At 31.7% G+C, this 16,117-nt stretch overlaps 1 protein-coding gene across 1 annotated transcript; it reads right to left on the bottom strand.

Annotated features, from left to right (window-relative positions):
* Positions 1-495: 495 nt before the first annotated feature.
* Positions 496-13,325, bottom strand: LOC148607958 (3 beta-hydroxysteroid dehydrogenase/Delta 5-->4-isomerase type 3-like). The gene is made up of 5 exons (XM_088545057.1): positions 13,255-13,325; positions 11,553-11,728; positions 10,543-10,707; positions 8,728-8,943; positions 496-7,179 (listed from the first exon to the last, which is right to left on the bottom strand). Exons 2-5 carry the CDS (start codon positions 11,686-11,688, stop codon positions 6,641-6,643), a joined length of 1,056 nt encoding a protein of 351 aa, XP_088401183.1. The 5' UTR covers positions 11,689-11,728; positions 13,255-13,325; the 3' UTR covers positions 496-6,640.
* Positions 13,326-16,117: the final 2,792 nt, after the last annotated feature.

Genomic DNA, 16,117 nt, shown 5'->3' with positions numbered 1-16,117 from the left:
ATCATTGTTACCTTAGATTCCAGAATCCATTTTAAATAGAAAAAAATCTACGAGTTGTTCATATCATGTATGATTATGCTTCACCTAGTTACCAAAAAAGTCAATGGAAAATATTTTATGAAGAAACCACCCAAAAATAACAGCAAACTGATGAAGGGAAAAGCATTTTAAATATTGATATGGTTGCAAAGGAATATTTGAAAGAGTAATCAAGTGAAGCAAGATTGTAGTGGAAATCTAAAGAACGTAATCCAGGGAGAAAGACCAGACATGGAAAACAGACAAACACAACAAAGAACATACACTAACTAAAATAATATATAAAAAGAAACAAAAGTAAATGAGCAACACGGACTCCACTTAAAACTGGGAGCACGGACCAGGTGCTCCGGTAGGGTAAACGTCCTCTGCTTTTCTAGAAACATCCGCCGAGTTGCTCATAAAAAAGCTTTAAAACATCAGAACCTGAACAAGTTACAAGAAAATGACAAAATAAACAGTAATATTTTTATTGTATCTATCATAACTCCAAAAATATAACAATCACTCAAGAGTATAAAATATAAAGAGAACAAAAAAGGCGTCAATATATGAATTACTTAAGATGGAGTTTAAAGATTCTATCTGTCTTGTTCTATACTATATTATGTTTATAGCAAATTATTATACTGCTTGGTAATAAGATCATCAAAAAATCAAGACAAAACAAAATCTTAACTTCAGCATTCTGACCAAAATGTATCGATTGCTTTTAATTTCTAGTTATCAAAAAAGGACTGACTTTGCACCATTTCATATTTTTTCCAATAAATCTTTTGCAGTACTATTATCTATAAAGTACCATTTATTATAACTTTTCCATAAAAAAAACCCTCTTATTTCAAGTCAAAAGTGGTTGGCAAAATAGAGAAGTATCGTATAACATTGAAGGGAAAAAGGAAACATTTTGTTCAGTTAAAATATTTTTATCTTATTAATCTATTATTTAAAAATCAATAGACTGCAATATACAACTGTACTCAGGCATTCATAACTCTTAAGACGAGTTAAGGGTATATATGATAAATTAAAAGGGAACTGATATTCGTGAAAACCACGATACTATTACAAAAAATATTCAAACTACTGTATAAGTGTTCTGTCAAATTCAAGGTGTTGACAGATAAATGGGCAATCGTACACTATGACATGCCCTTCAAAAATAACTGTATAAAAATCAAATTGGTGTGACCAATAACTAAAAATAATCCAATTTTCTACATAAACATCATTACAAGAAAAACCTTAACAACAAAATTTTACTTCTAAGCTAACTTAAAAATTCTGGGCTACATGTACACAATAATAAACTTTTCGTTAATTATGCATATAATCAGGTCGACCTAGGGTAAGGGATATAACTCTTACAAATCATTGGCACATTTGTATTCAGCATTTGACATCAATCTCATGTAAGCATCAATGTAATTGGTTTTATCCTGTTTCAAAGGAAAGCTTTACCGGCTTTGGTGAAATTGAATATGATACAAATATATCACTTATTTCAAAAGTTACATCCCTTACTCTAGATCTACCTCCTTAAGGCAGTTGTTCAGTTAATACAGGTTAAAGAACTGATGTAAAAGAAGTTGTACGTATTTCTAGTTTATCCTTGTTCAAGTTCAAACAAGTTTCACAGTTTTGGGTTTGCAGATACACAAACTTCTTCATGCAAAAATATATTCAAGATATTTCGTTGAGTATATTACAGAAATTCAGATAGTAAATTGGGATACTGATGGAGAATTTGCAAGAGTTTGAGTTAAGTACAGTAAAAATCATTTAGTTAACAAGATAAGTATATTAATATAGATTATTGCAAGGTTGTGAAAAAGGTACAGTAAAATGTAATAATACTGAAATATGTAAGAGTAAGGAAAAAAAACTCCTGCTAATAAAAAACAAATCAATTTGACCATACGGGCACACAGTTTATGGTCTATTGAAGATGAATTGATAGTTCGTTTGTCTCAGAACTGCCAGAAGATAAAGAAAAGAGAGTTAGAAGATACAATTAAATGAAAGGGGAAAAGTACGTTATTTCCTTTGATGATGATCATGACACTGCAATACATTATATATAATTTATACCTAGATTACTAACACTTACTAAAGAAAAATGAATGCCATTCCTGAATTTCCGATAACATTTTGAATAAGATCTTATGGACAGACTTTTGTGTTTCACCCACTGCCGAATTCTTACATAGAAAAGCACTTAATAGTTCAAACGGTACAGATGAGTGTATTAACGTTATTAGGTAAGTAACCTACTATATATCAAAAATGTACTGTAAACGAGCTAATAATTACAGGTAATTCTTATAATGTTTATGGATTACAGCTTATACTTTGTATAAAATGCCTTTTATGACTTATTCACAGCTTTTTCATGACTGATCAAATAAGTTGGTTTTTAGTATATTATCAGAGCTAGTAATAAAAGTATAAACCTCTTAAATATAGCTGACAATTAAACTAAAGTACCATTCTGTGTAAGAATCAGGCAATGGGTGGCACATCACATTTCTCAATTTGGTCTTTTTTTCCTCAAATATATTCAATACATCTAGAAAACAAATGGAAAGTTAATTAAATTTATCCTGAAGCATCTCTGATGTAAATATTTTTTGACTGCTTATATAAGGAATAAGTGTGGAAAAAATTTTCAGGCCATTTTTCCATGGTGTATTTCAACTAAATTTGACTTATCAATATATTAAAAAGGCAAATTATACAAACACTGTGATGGTTATTCCTGGAGGTTATCGGGTATAAATACTTGATAATGCAATAAAATCTCTGCGGTTTTTTTCATTCATGTGCCACACTTAATTCACATTTCACCTGACTCTTAGACAGAGAAGTACTTAAATATATTTGAGTAACCTTATATAAGTCAGATAGGTATATTAACTTATACAATTAAGTAACCTCCCAGGGTTGGGGCAATTACAATGTGATACTTTTCAAATGTTAAATAAACTAACATGGATAATGTTATTCTAAAAACTGAAATAAGTTATAAAAAATTATTAACAAAATAGATTAATATGAAATAATAAATTCCAAGATGACTAAAAAAAAAAAATTTAGTACAGTTTTGTACATAATAAACAATGAATTTCTTTAACAATATCTTTAGCCCAATAGAGTACAGTGGGCAGCTTTTGAAGGGAGATAATTTTAGGGTATTTAGACATCCATGTGAAAACATCAAATGAATTCTGCCAAATGTTTACTTTTTTAGCTGTAGGACCTAATGCACTTAGCATTCAGTAAAATTAGAATAAAACACTGTGTGTAATGTTTTGCTTCAAAATTGTCAAATTTTAAATTATAACCTGCCATATGATATACACTACACAACCGACAAATACAAAAAAAGAAACAGAAATACATTGCATTGGTAAATAGGTATGATACATAATACTAAGAGTAGAAAGTATAGATTTATACACTGAGTTGAGTACTAAATCAGGGATCTGAGATGAGTATATAAACAGTTATATTTCAGCAGTGAAAGAAATTATGCAATAAAGAGTAAAATGACAGTGGTATATATTTGAGTATATGTACAACAATTAACAATCTCTGGTCACAGCAAATCTAAACTTATGTCTTCATAAGAATATAAACCATTCATACACAATAAAAATGCACATCCCTATATCACTGACCTTACAGTTGACTGAACAATCAAAACTTCAATCACAGAATTCAACAAATATACATTTACAGTATATTTCAGTCACGAAAGAAATGATGCTGTAAAGCATAAAATGACAGAAGTATGTGTTAGAATATATGTACAAACATTAACAATCTAAGGTTACAGCAGATCTAAACTTAAAACTATATAAGTGTATACAAAAAATATAAAGTATCCATAAAAAAATAGCATCAATTTTATGCATAAATAAAAATAATAAAAATATTGTGCACTGGTTCATTACTGACATAAAGCACAATGATCGTATCCAAGAGATAGATTTAGCCACCCATCAATAGAATAATAATTACACGATAAACCTCTTTAGGTACTTTAATGAAAAATTAAAAACTTATCAGACAATCTATAGATATTGATAGTAAATTAAAATCCTTTTCTTAATCTAAATCAACTATACCCAATGATGATTGTCATGCTGTTGTCATTTTATCAAGGGAAGACTTAATCTATCCTCTTGAAATCATTATTTTACGTGCTGTATCACAACAAAAAATGTATTTTTCTTCTACCCTTACAACCCCATTTTCTAACAGTTCCAAATAAAAACACTCTGCAAGAAATGAAAAAAGAAAAATGTTGCATACATTAAGCAGGCAGTTTTGTGTATACTTTGAACCACTGCCCAGTTTGATTTCCCTGGGGTTGTTGAAGATATCAAATCCCATAGTGAAATATTACACATTATAAAACATCATTAAGTAGGTGAATTATGCTTCTTTCACAGAAAAAAAAAATTCAATTCAAAAAAGGACAAATTTCACATTTAATCACTAAAACTAAACTCAATATAAAAATTAACAAACAACACATTAGTAGCTAACAATAAAAAAAGTAAATAAAATTAAACTCAGTCGACATAACAATGTAAGACATATGAATTCAGCCTGTTCCACACAGCCACATAATGCCATGTTATTTATATGGTCATATCAAGTTGTAAATGTGTGTACATGTAAAAATATAAGTCTACAAAGATGAACTTTAAATACTGGGAGGAAGCTCATAGAGAGACTTTGCCTTACAAATGGGCTCAATGAAGGGTAATAACAACTGTACTGAACTGCTAAATTTAAAGGCTATAATCAAAAGGAATAGTCAAAAAAAGAAAGCCTATATAACAAATGGCAATATAATGGTAAAAACCTGGAAATGTCTGCAATGGTACTAAATCCTATTATGTCTTCCCTTTGAAGCCAACTAACTGAATGGATCAAATAGTAGGTCTAATTTTTAGACTGAATTTATTTTTATTGCAGTTCATGAATATATAAAGAGATGGAGTTATGCTTAGTGGATTCTAACTTATACAATTATCATTCTTCGTGCACATCTACATATGCCAGATCTAGTTTCATCTAATATTAATATAAATCTGTTCAGCAGTTAAGGAGGAGTTGCACTTGCAAGTTGCAAGATCTGTAGGTAGATGAAAAGACAGACAGACAGGCCTGTGAGGGTGAATCACATATACCCCAAAACTGTTTGCAAAGGGTATAAAGACATAGTAAGCAATACTGGTTCAAGAGAATTCATGGACATGCTAAAGTGAATAATACAGAATTTCCTTTTTCATTCACAGAATAATCTTCTGCTTCTACCTATTTTTGTTAAAAAGCCGTGATTATTTAAAAAACGAAATAATTGAAAAAGTATTTGGTTCCATGATTGAATGTACACATGAAAAAATGTGTTCATGAACAGAGAACACATCTTAATATCAATATCAAAGTTTGGCTTTAAAACATACAAGAATATGATAAACAGATAAAAAAATTTGTTGTTAATGATATGTTGAAATGAAGAAATGGTCTAGTAATCATTAAGGAAATCTTTCATTGAAAACAACAAACAGACATGACAAAAAGTAATCATGTCTCTGAGTAAAGAGAAACATTATTCGATAGCGAGATATACCTGCAGATGCTGAATCCTGAGCAGATGGAACACATATAGACACAATATTTAAGCTTGAAATGGCTCTGAATTGTGATTGAATGTTTAACACAGAATAAGACTTTGACTAGAATGTTAGAGGTCAAGTAAATTAAATACTTTCAATAAAACCAAAGTTCAACAAAAACTGGAGCCAGTATTTTTGAGTTATTGTGCAAAGATGTGAACAAAGGGTAGATGAATAGACACACAGATACTGGTATACCATAATACATCCTGTCTACAAAAACAGAGGTATAAAAACTTATATAAGAGTGTTTCATTAAATAGTCATGCACCAAATACAATGTACTATGATATCTTTTAAAAAACAATTCTACCTGTAAATATTTACCTGAGATGAATCTAATGGATGGACTAAAAAAATGTAGTACTGACATCTAACTTATTTTGTGATGAGAAAGTAATCAAGTAATTTATTTTATGACCAACAATTAAATGTGTGTAGAGGACCACTAACAAGACAATTATTTGCACATTTCCTCTTCTCATGAAAACAGCAACAACAAAAATAACAACATGAAAATACCTAGTTTTAAAATACAGGAAACTTAATTAGGTATGTATATGAAATACAGTAATTCAAAATGTAATGAACATATAAGCAAATTTTTCCAAATGGGATTGCTAAATGTTGGCATTTTCAGCACTTACTTTATTAAGTGTTTAAAATACAGTTGTTTAACTATCTGATTATCCATGAATTTTTGTGTAAGACACTGTTTCTCAAATTTCTTCAAACAATCACCTTGAGAACTGAAATTCTCCCAACATTTTGTGTAATGTCATTAAGCAATTGTTTATGATGTTGCAATAAAGTTATAAACTATCATCTGCCAAAGATGAAACAGAACATTTTCCTACTCTAGTCAGGAGATATGGAAATTAAGCAAAATTAGAGAATGTTATATTCACTTAAATTTTTGAGTAAAAAGAAATGGACTTTTCGAGAGCAGCTTCATAATCATACAATGGTTTGTAACCAAATAATGTCTTTGCCTTATCGTAAGTCACATAGAAAGTTTTGTTACTGCAAGCTATACTTCCAAAAGTAATAGTTGAATTTACACAATGAAAACATCGGATCAGCAACAAGAAACAATAAAATATCATTAAAACAAAATATACTAACCAATATGGAAGATACCAAGATGGGATAGAGCAGTTTAAACATGCGAGTATTGGTTTTAAAAATGAGGTCATTGGACAAGCTGGAGTGTCATCTGCTCCAAATACAATCTGCCCACCCAAATCAGGTTTATGGGCAAGTGACTCTAGGGCCTTTACAAACATATAGGCAACATTGCCAACATAAGCAAAATGAACATAACCTCTCATTTTACCGAGCCTTGGAAACTGTTTGCCTTTCAAAGGTTTTAGTGCATGAGTTAAGTTGTTGTCCAATTCCCCATACATGGTCAAAGGCAAAATGGCAATTGTCCTCAGCGTTTTACCTGAAAATACATGTATACCAGTAAAATTATTTTATTGATGTGTGGCAGGACAGCCTACCTGCATTGTAGTAGGTAGTGAGATTTAAATAGGCAGTTAATTGCCTTGGCTAAAGGATTAATTTTTTAGTTGAATCAGTTTGTCACAGGCTTGTCACCGGGCAGTCTAGGGTTCAATCCTTGATGGCAGTGTACAGTTTTGTAAGTTAAATCATGCTCTCCCATTACATTTGGCGCCCAACTAAAAACCCACAAGGTTTGGATAGCTAATGAACTAGTGTTAAGAGTCGTTAGTGGTACGAAGACTCTTAAGGTGGGGGAAATGTGACAGGACAGCCTACCTGCATTGTAGTAGGTGGTGAGATTTAAACAGCCAAATACTTGCCCTGGCTAAAAGATTAATTCATTATCCAAATCAATTTATCACTGGCTTGTCACCAGGCAGTCTCATTGATGTGTGGTAGGATGGCCTACCTGCACTGTAGTAGGAAGTGAGATTAAAATAGGCAGTTAATTGTCTTGGCTAAAGGATTAATTCTTAAGCTGAATCGGTTTGTCACAGGCTTGTCACTGGGCAGTCTAGGGTTCAATCCTCAACTCAGGTGTATGATTTTGTGAGTTAAATGGAGCTCTTTCATTACAGATGAATAGACAACTTTTAAGATGTCTTTGCATGTCAATAAATTATCTCAATCAAAAATAAAATACAAAAACACTATTAAGCTCCATTTGCTTTTATCAATTATCAATTGATTTTCTACCTTTTCAACTTTAAAGACCTATTTATAACAGTAGTCCCTCTCTTATGTTGCTACCCATACTGTAATCCAAATCTGGCCATATGAGAGAGGTGGCCTCTCATGAGAGGTTTGGCCCATGGAGGATATTCAAGTATTTTCAGCATTTCATTGTAATTTTTGTTGTTTCTGATACATATATATATATATATATTTGTACTAGTACACACATCATATAAAGTTTTTTTTTATATTTGTTTAGTACACTATATGTAATGTATTTTTTTAAAGTAAAATAGCCATAAAATATTGAGAAAAATGTAGTTTATTTATTGTATTTTTCTGACATTTAAGTCAATATTTTTCTGACGGATTTTGCCCTTTGAAGTTAAAGATGCTCTTACATGGAAAAGCAAGTCATCTAATTGCAATTCTGTTGCCTGCTTGGTCAAATAATAATAACTTAGTGGCGTTCGAAAAAAACTTGTATCGAAAATTGAAATTGCGTGCCATGTGTTTTTTCCTGAATGAAATATAGAAAATTGTTAGTAAAAAGAACAAATTTTACTGTGTTGGCTATTGTTTCATAAAGATAGTACTTGATTTTTTTAATCAGCCTCGACTTATTATTTCCGATTACCCATGTTGCCAGTGGTGAGTAAAACTTGAAAGTTATATATGTAAATTTTTAATGTTGATTTTTGTCAATGAAAAGTTCATTTTCATGAATAGACTTCCTGTGGAAAGCCTTAAATTTCTACAATTCTAGAGCATGGCTTGAATACTCTGAAATTTATGCTACACAGTTTCATACCATTTGTCAACTGGAAACCATTGGCTTCCAACACCATGTTCTGAGCAGTATACTTTGTGGACCCATACCCTGGAAACAGCAATTTTTCTGGGACCTGTACTGTTGTTTCAGTTCCTGCATGAACCTCGTCATATCCCTGAACAGTAGATATGGAACTGCAGTATATCATATGGCTTACCCCATTTTTCTTGCAGGCATTGAGAACTGTCTGTGTTCCTGGAAAAATAATCAATACTGTGTATAAATCTATGTGAGAATCTTATACAATTCTAAAAATCTGTAACACCTTCAAAGTGATTACAGCCTTTCACTTGAAAATTAATGAATAATATACATGTATATAAAGACACTGTTTAACAAGTATCTTTAGAGTTACTTAACTGATTCTACATTGGATTAAAATCATTTGTAAATGTGCTTGAATAAGATGGTTAATGTAAGATGTTTTCAAGGGGAGAAAACTTTAAAATTTACATGATTAAAGTCAAAAGTTAAAATATTAATTAAATACTGTAAACGTATTAATTTTTGTGGCAGCTAATTTTTGCGATTTCTGACAAGTCAACATGTTCGCGTGTATTAATTTTCGCGGTTTTTAAGGTAGAACAAAATAAAGTTTTCAATGTCTAGGCAGTGTTTGATTCCTATTTTGATCAATTATTTTACCGTTAATATTTCAATAAATTACAGACGGCCGTTATTACAACATTCACAAATGGACAAGTCCATATATATAAAGTTTCCTTTGGCCATTTTAATTGAACAGTGTATTCTTATGTAAAATTAAAAAGAACTTACTAAATTGCCGAAGCCGTAGCTAATTGTAAGGATTAACTTTTGATACTTAAATTGCATGTTTATGGATTAAATTTTTATTGACAGTTCTCAGTGTGTGTTTAATGGCAATCTTTTATTGGTGATTACCTGCAGTGTGTGTTTAATGGCAATCTTTTATTGGTGATTACCTGCAGTGTGTGTTTAATGGCAATCTTTTATTGGTGATTACCTGCAGTGTGTGTTTAATGGTAATATTTTATTGGTGATTACCTGCAGTGTGTGTTTAATGGCAATTTTTTATTGGTGATTACCTGCAGTGTGTGTTTAATGGTAATCTTTTATTGGTGATTACCTGTAGTGTGTGTTTAATGGTAATCTTTTATTGGTGATTATCTGTAGTGTGTATTTAATGATAATCTTCTATCGGTGATTACCTGTAGTGTGTGTTTGACACTTACGTTTTGTCCATTTTGTGAATAGAATGTTTGCACAGTATCGATTTCTATACTTTGATGAGACAGGTACTCTATGGCCATTGATACAAATCATTATGTAAACAAGATCACAAATTCAGAAATTATAACCAACATGCTTTTACCATATATGTTTTTATAATAGACTTGGAATAAATTCATACTTGATTACATTGAATGATATGACCCTTACACAAAACAAAGTTTCTTTTCAAAATTGTGGAAACCATATTTATAACTGTCAAAGGACTTGGTAATGTGAATATATTTTTGTGGGAACTAATTTTTGCGTTCCTGAAGCAACCGTGAAAATTAGTATACTGCAAAAATTAACATGTTTACAGTATACAAAGCTTTCTTTTAGGTATACAATATGTGCTGTCATAAACAAATACTCAACAATACTACAAAACCTGATCAAAGTAATTAAATGGTTTATGATGAAATACCTTTACAAGGTACATGCACAGAAGGCCAGTCTGTCAGACAGAGGAACAGAAAGACAGACTCAAAAATGTACCCTCCAACAGGGATACTATAAAACTTGACATTTTCTCAAATGTACCTTTGACATTTACTTCAGTGAGACGCTGTAGATTTGGAAACATGGAAGGGTCTATTAGAGAAGCTACATGAATGACAGCATCAACACCATCACAGGCTTTGCTGACAACATCCAGGTCTGTTATACTACCAACAAAACACTCCACTGGCTTTGTTTCTTTAAAATCTGTAAATATCAAATTTAATTGTGTATTATTATAGAGAATTTTTATTCTTTTATCCTTGTGACATTGCCCTGGTGCCACAAAACCTGCAATAGGTCTAGTCAAAACAAAATGCAAAATATGCATGTCAGTCATATTGGGCAATACCATATTGATGACAATACAATGCAACTAAAACATTTAATTCATTGCAAATATTGTTTTGTTGTACATGTACATTTGTTTTGAAAACATGCTGACTTTCTTTTCTACCTAAAAGTGCTCATATAAAGATTGAATTTGTGGTATTAGTTACTATCTTTGAGAAAAAGTATAAAGTATTCAAAAGTAATCCCAATTAATCATGTTTACATGATGAAAGTAATTGTAATTTAATTTAAATTAGTTACATCACAAAAAATGAGTTATTTAATTGTATTTGTAATCATAATATGTAAAAGTAATTGTAATTTTATCAATTACATGTACATTCTAATGTAATTGACCATGTGTCTGGTGGCTCAACTGTGGTGTGTATAAATCCAAATTTAGGTTGACAGAAGTGTACTTACATGTCACAAGGCAATATCTCTAAGTGCAAAGGAATAATTTTGCCAAAAAATTATTGAGTGACCAACAAATTATGTATAAATGCTGAAACTAAATGCACAAACATGTACGTTGTATACTCTACATCATGTAGAGTAGTATATGTACATGTATACTGCATCAAAATGATCTGATAACAGCATAAATGGCATGAAACAAATATTTCAACAAATATCTGAGCATTCTTTTGTCTTGTACCATCTACATGTAAGTATTTCGATTAATATCAGAGTAAGATACATGTATATGCAATCAGTACCTAGTTTTTTCTCATAAGTCAGTATATCCAAGACTCGTATTTCTTTCACAGTGTTACCATACAAGTGAAGATGTTTGATGATATGCTGTCCAAGAAAACCACTTCCTCCTGTTACCAGGACAACCAATGATGCCATCTTCTGCTAAGAATAAATTCAAGCCATGATGACCACTTCTCTGGAAAGAAAAATATAGACCATAAAAAACAAATCATGTATATATATTGCCTAAAAAAAGTTTCGTACCAGAGTTCTCCCAAAAACTCAATAATGAGAGACATAATAGTTATAGTGAGCACAAAGTGGGCTCAACATTAGCAAAACTTGATAGCATTGGGTAGTCAGCAGAAACAGCCTTAACAGGAAAGTTCCACACCAAGAAAATATAAAAATTGATACTTATCAGGACTAATAATGAAAATAGATAAGCATTAATTTTCATCGTTGAAAATATACACTCGTCTTTAATGCAATTTTTTTTTCATTTTTTTGTCTGCTTCACACAATATTTGTTTGGGAAAACTTTACAAACATATGTACATACAGTATGGCTCGCAACATAGTCTGATAAATACCTGGCATCAAATGATATCAGCAATCTGTTACACATTTTGTATTAAACTTTGGGCACGAACTGTTTAACAGGTGAGAACAAAAAATTTATTGGCCAGAATCACTTGCTAACGGAAACTACTCCTTGACCAGTAAATAAAATCAAAGACTGAAGTCTTCAAGTCTCTAATCATCAAATATTCTCTGTCAATGATTTTTGCTTACTTTCAACATTCGAAATGGCATGAATGTGATATGCTCTAAAATCTGGTGACTTCCGCAAAAATCTTGGTTTCCTTGATATGATTACGTATTCTTTTGTAACCGTGATAACCTGAATGTTTTCAATTACCCTGAACCAGATTACACAACTGGCAATGGCTATATATAGATATCGGGGTCCTGATAATATATATAACCTATATATAGTCAGTTGTAACATACCTCTGTCTTTGAATCGGAAACAGGGTAATATAACAAAAATCCAATGCTAACCTACATTGTACCATTTCATCTTTTAATGTAAACTTCCCATTCTCATACAAGCCCCCAAAAAAAGAAGACACACATAGACATGCGAATGATATTTTTTAAGAGGTACATTGCAGCGATCTTTGGGTCACTTATGATATTGACCAGGGAACCAGATTACCGGTAGGGACCAGATTAAACAACTGACAATGAATATTCACAGATATCAGGACTCTGCTAATGTATATGACCTATATAGTCTTGTAAAAAGTCCCTGTCTGAATCAGAAACTGGTTAATGTTCATTGCTTACCAATCATTTCATGTAAACTTCCTGTTTGCATACAAGGAAGAGCCACAGGTTTAACACACCTGTATGATATTTGAGAGGTATATTTTTATCTTGTATGGAGCTAGAACTATGACTCTTTGGTGAAAAATACGGCACAGATCTGCAGCATTACATGGAGTATAAAGATATAATTATGCAAATCATATGCAAATATAAAGTACTGAAATTACAAGAGCAGAAGTCGCTAACAATATTAGCGACTTAAATCAAAGGAAAAGTGTCACAGATTATAGTCTGGAATCTCTGGCTTATGACTTCGTCCTCTTAAGATTTGTATAGCTTTATATTACAATAAGGGTGAAATTTAAATAAATGTTAAGAAAACCATACAAGGCACCCTTTTTCCTCTCAAGTAGCTCCACAGCTGTCTTATGTCAAAAATCACCGGATATTGTTTTAAGTAGAGTAATTGCAAACCTATACCGGTGTCACAACCGTGTTTTAGTCAAATCGGATCAAAGCTAATTCGGACTTTTGTAGGCGTCAATCCAGTGTAAACATAGACGCACATTTTTGCTTAAACCATATCGAATATAACATATAAATCTTCGGATGTACAAGAAATGTGTACATTAGAATTTACCACTACAGATGCACCATTATGACGACCGTACACTGATTCACAGGGGAACCGAGACAACTCGGTCCACGGCCAACTCGGCCCAGCACCACTCGGCTCGTGTCTCCGGACCACTCCGACGGACTCGGACCTTCGTATAAGACAACTCGGACCGTCATGTAAGACAACTCAGCCCGTGTTGAATGAGCGCTATGACCGTATTGAAGGATTGTTTGGATACTCTCTTTGTTTTGTTATATCATATATCAGACAACTTTATATGGATAGTGTAAGTGCAATATTTGCGGGTTAAGCAGAAAGCCGTGTAAAATTTGTAAAAATTTGATAGATGAAAAGTAATCAGAGGGCGTATTAGTGCTGCGGACGACTATGGATTTTTCGAACTTTAATGGGCCTAGAGGGTATACGACTATATTATATGTCAATGGAAAGATAAAGGAATGTAGTTTTTGAATATCATTCTTTCCTAACTGAAAAGTGGTAAAGTTTTCTGCTATTTTGCATTAATTAGAGGAGGGGTCAAAGATCAATCGACTCCAATACATTTTGATAAGTAATTTATTAAGAAGTATATACATGTATATCCAAACTCTCATGTGAATGGTTGAAAATATATATGGCGTTTTCATATCACAACTCATTCGTATATATATATTTCCAATACCGTAAGGTTTAGCCAAATTATGACATGGGTAATAGTGTTCAGCATGATGAAATCTATCTCTGGTCAAATATTCGTTTTCACCTGTTAAACCATGGAGTTATTGCCATTTTTGATGTTTTTTACCCATTTTTAGGGTTTCTTTCAAAAATACTCTCCTCTGAAACTACACGACCAATCAGAACTAAACTTGGTTTGAATGTTCCGTAAGGTGTTTTGCATGGAACTGATGTGGGTTTTTTTTATCCGTTAAAACATGGCCGCTGTTACAAAAAAATAGAACATAGAGGTCAGAAGTTTTTCGCACATACATGTATCTCCAGACGCGTTAGGTGTAGTCAAATTCTGACCTTCTTTCCCTATTTTTGATGTTATTTCTTTAAAAAATCGTCTCCTCTGAAACTTCTTGACCAATCAGAATTAAACTTAATGTGAATATTTCTTAGGGTGTTCAGCATAGAACTGATTTGGGGATTTTTGATCTGTTGAAAAACATGGTCGCCGTTACTTAAAATAGAACATAGGGGTCAGATAGTTTTTTGCATATATGTATAAACTGAAAGGTTTAACCGATTTCTATCAATTGTCAAAACGATCCTAATTATAATACCTACAAAAATCTGCCTTGGATCAAAGTTGTCAGGGTAATTGCACTTGAAAGGTGAAAAATTGTGCTGATTAAACAGTTTTCAGTCAATATCTTGAAAATTATGATAGATAGAAAGAAACTTTCAAATGTTGAAGTGATCCATATGATAAGGCCTACAAAAATGGATGGCGATCAAAGTGGTCGGATGACACTTTGTTTGAGCTACTGTCCATGATAATAGATCAAAAGAAACCTTCAATTGAAAAAATGATCCTTATGATTAGTCTTCTTTAAGTCGAAATAGTGGGACAACTCATTATAAAAGTTATTTCCCTTGAAAGGCAAAAAAATTAAGCAGATAAGCGATTCAGCTTCTCGGAACCTCTTGTTACAACGATATGGGCAAACTTTTTTTGTTGCACTAGCCACCCTTATTATATTACTGATAATTCAATGTTCCATCTGTGCAAAACAGTATTTTGATGGTTATATATATATATATATATATATATATATATATATATATATATATATATATATATATATATATATATATATATATATATATATCATCTGCAGGAAATGAGAAAATCCAACGAATAATGTTAATCAATCTGTATACCCTGCGTATAGATATCCATGCATAGGATGGAGGAAGTTGGTATGCCGAGTATGATACATTTAGGGTCGGTGATGAAGCAAGCAAATATATATAACTGAGGAACAACACAGTTTTCCAAATGTAATATCCTCACTATTATAAAGGATTTATCGTAGTTTATAAGGTATTCCTTTGATTACAGGCGATCGTTTGAAGAGGCATAATTCATCAAAATTTAGTTTAGAAGAAAGAGTCATAAAACTAAGTAGCATTCGCCATCTGTAACGCCGGAAACGTCACATTTTGGTTACTTTGTTGTCTTGTCAAGTGGAAAAATTTACTCTTATCCTGGTTTGCGTCTTTTTTCATTCAAAAGTAAGTGACATAAAACTTGCTTCTCAATAGATTAAAGAATGGTACTGATGTCAGCATGTTTGATAAGACAGCTACGGGTCAAATACGTTGTTATTTTGAGGTTAAGGATAAGCAGGTTTCGAGATTAATACTCATTTTTCAATTTTAGAGTATTTCACATTTACGACTATTACTTCAATGAAAAAGAACTCCTTTGAAATCAGTAGTGATTACTTTTGTTTTACCAGAAAAATCCTTTTGTATTATATTAATACAATATTAGGATTGATTCCCATAGCGGATATTCTAGCAAAGGTAGATAGTAAATTTATAGAAAGTATGATAGACCTAAAAGAACACATCTGAATGTACATATTGCGATTTTGCAGTATCCTCTAACCATCTAGA

This window comes from Perna viridis, chromosome 9, assembly GCF_037379345.1.
Source record: "Perna viridis isolate PV_CMFRI_1.1 ecotype Kerala chromosome 9, ASM3737934v1, whole genome shotgun sequence".
NCBI classification, from domain to species: domain Eukaryota; kingdom Metazoa; phylum Mollusca; class Bivalvia; order Mytilida; family Mytilidae; genus Perna; species Perna viridis.
This window is presented reverse-complemented; position numbering and strand designations above follow the sequence as displayed.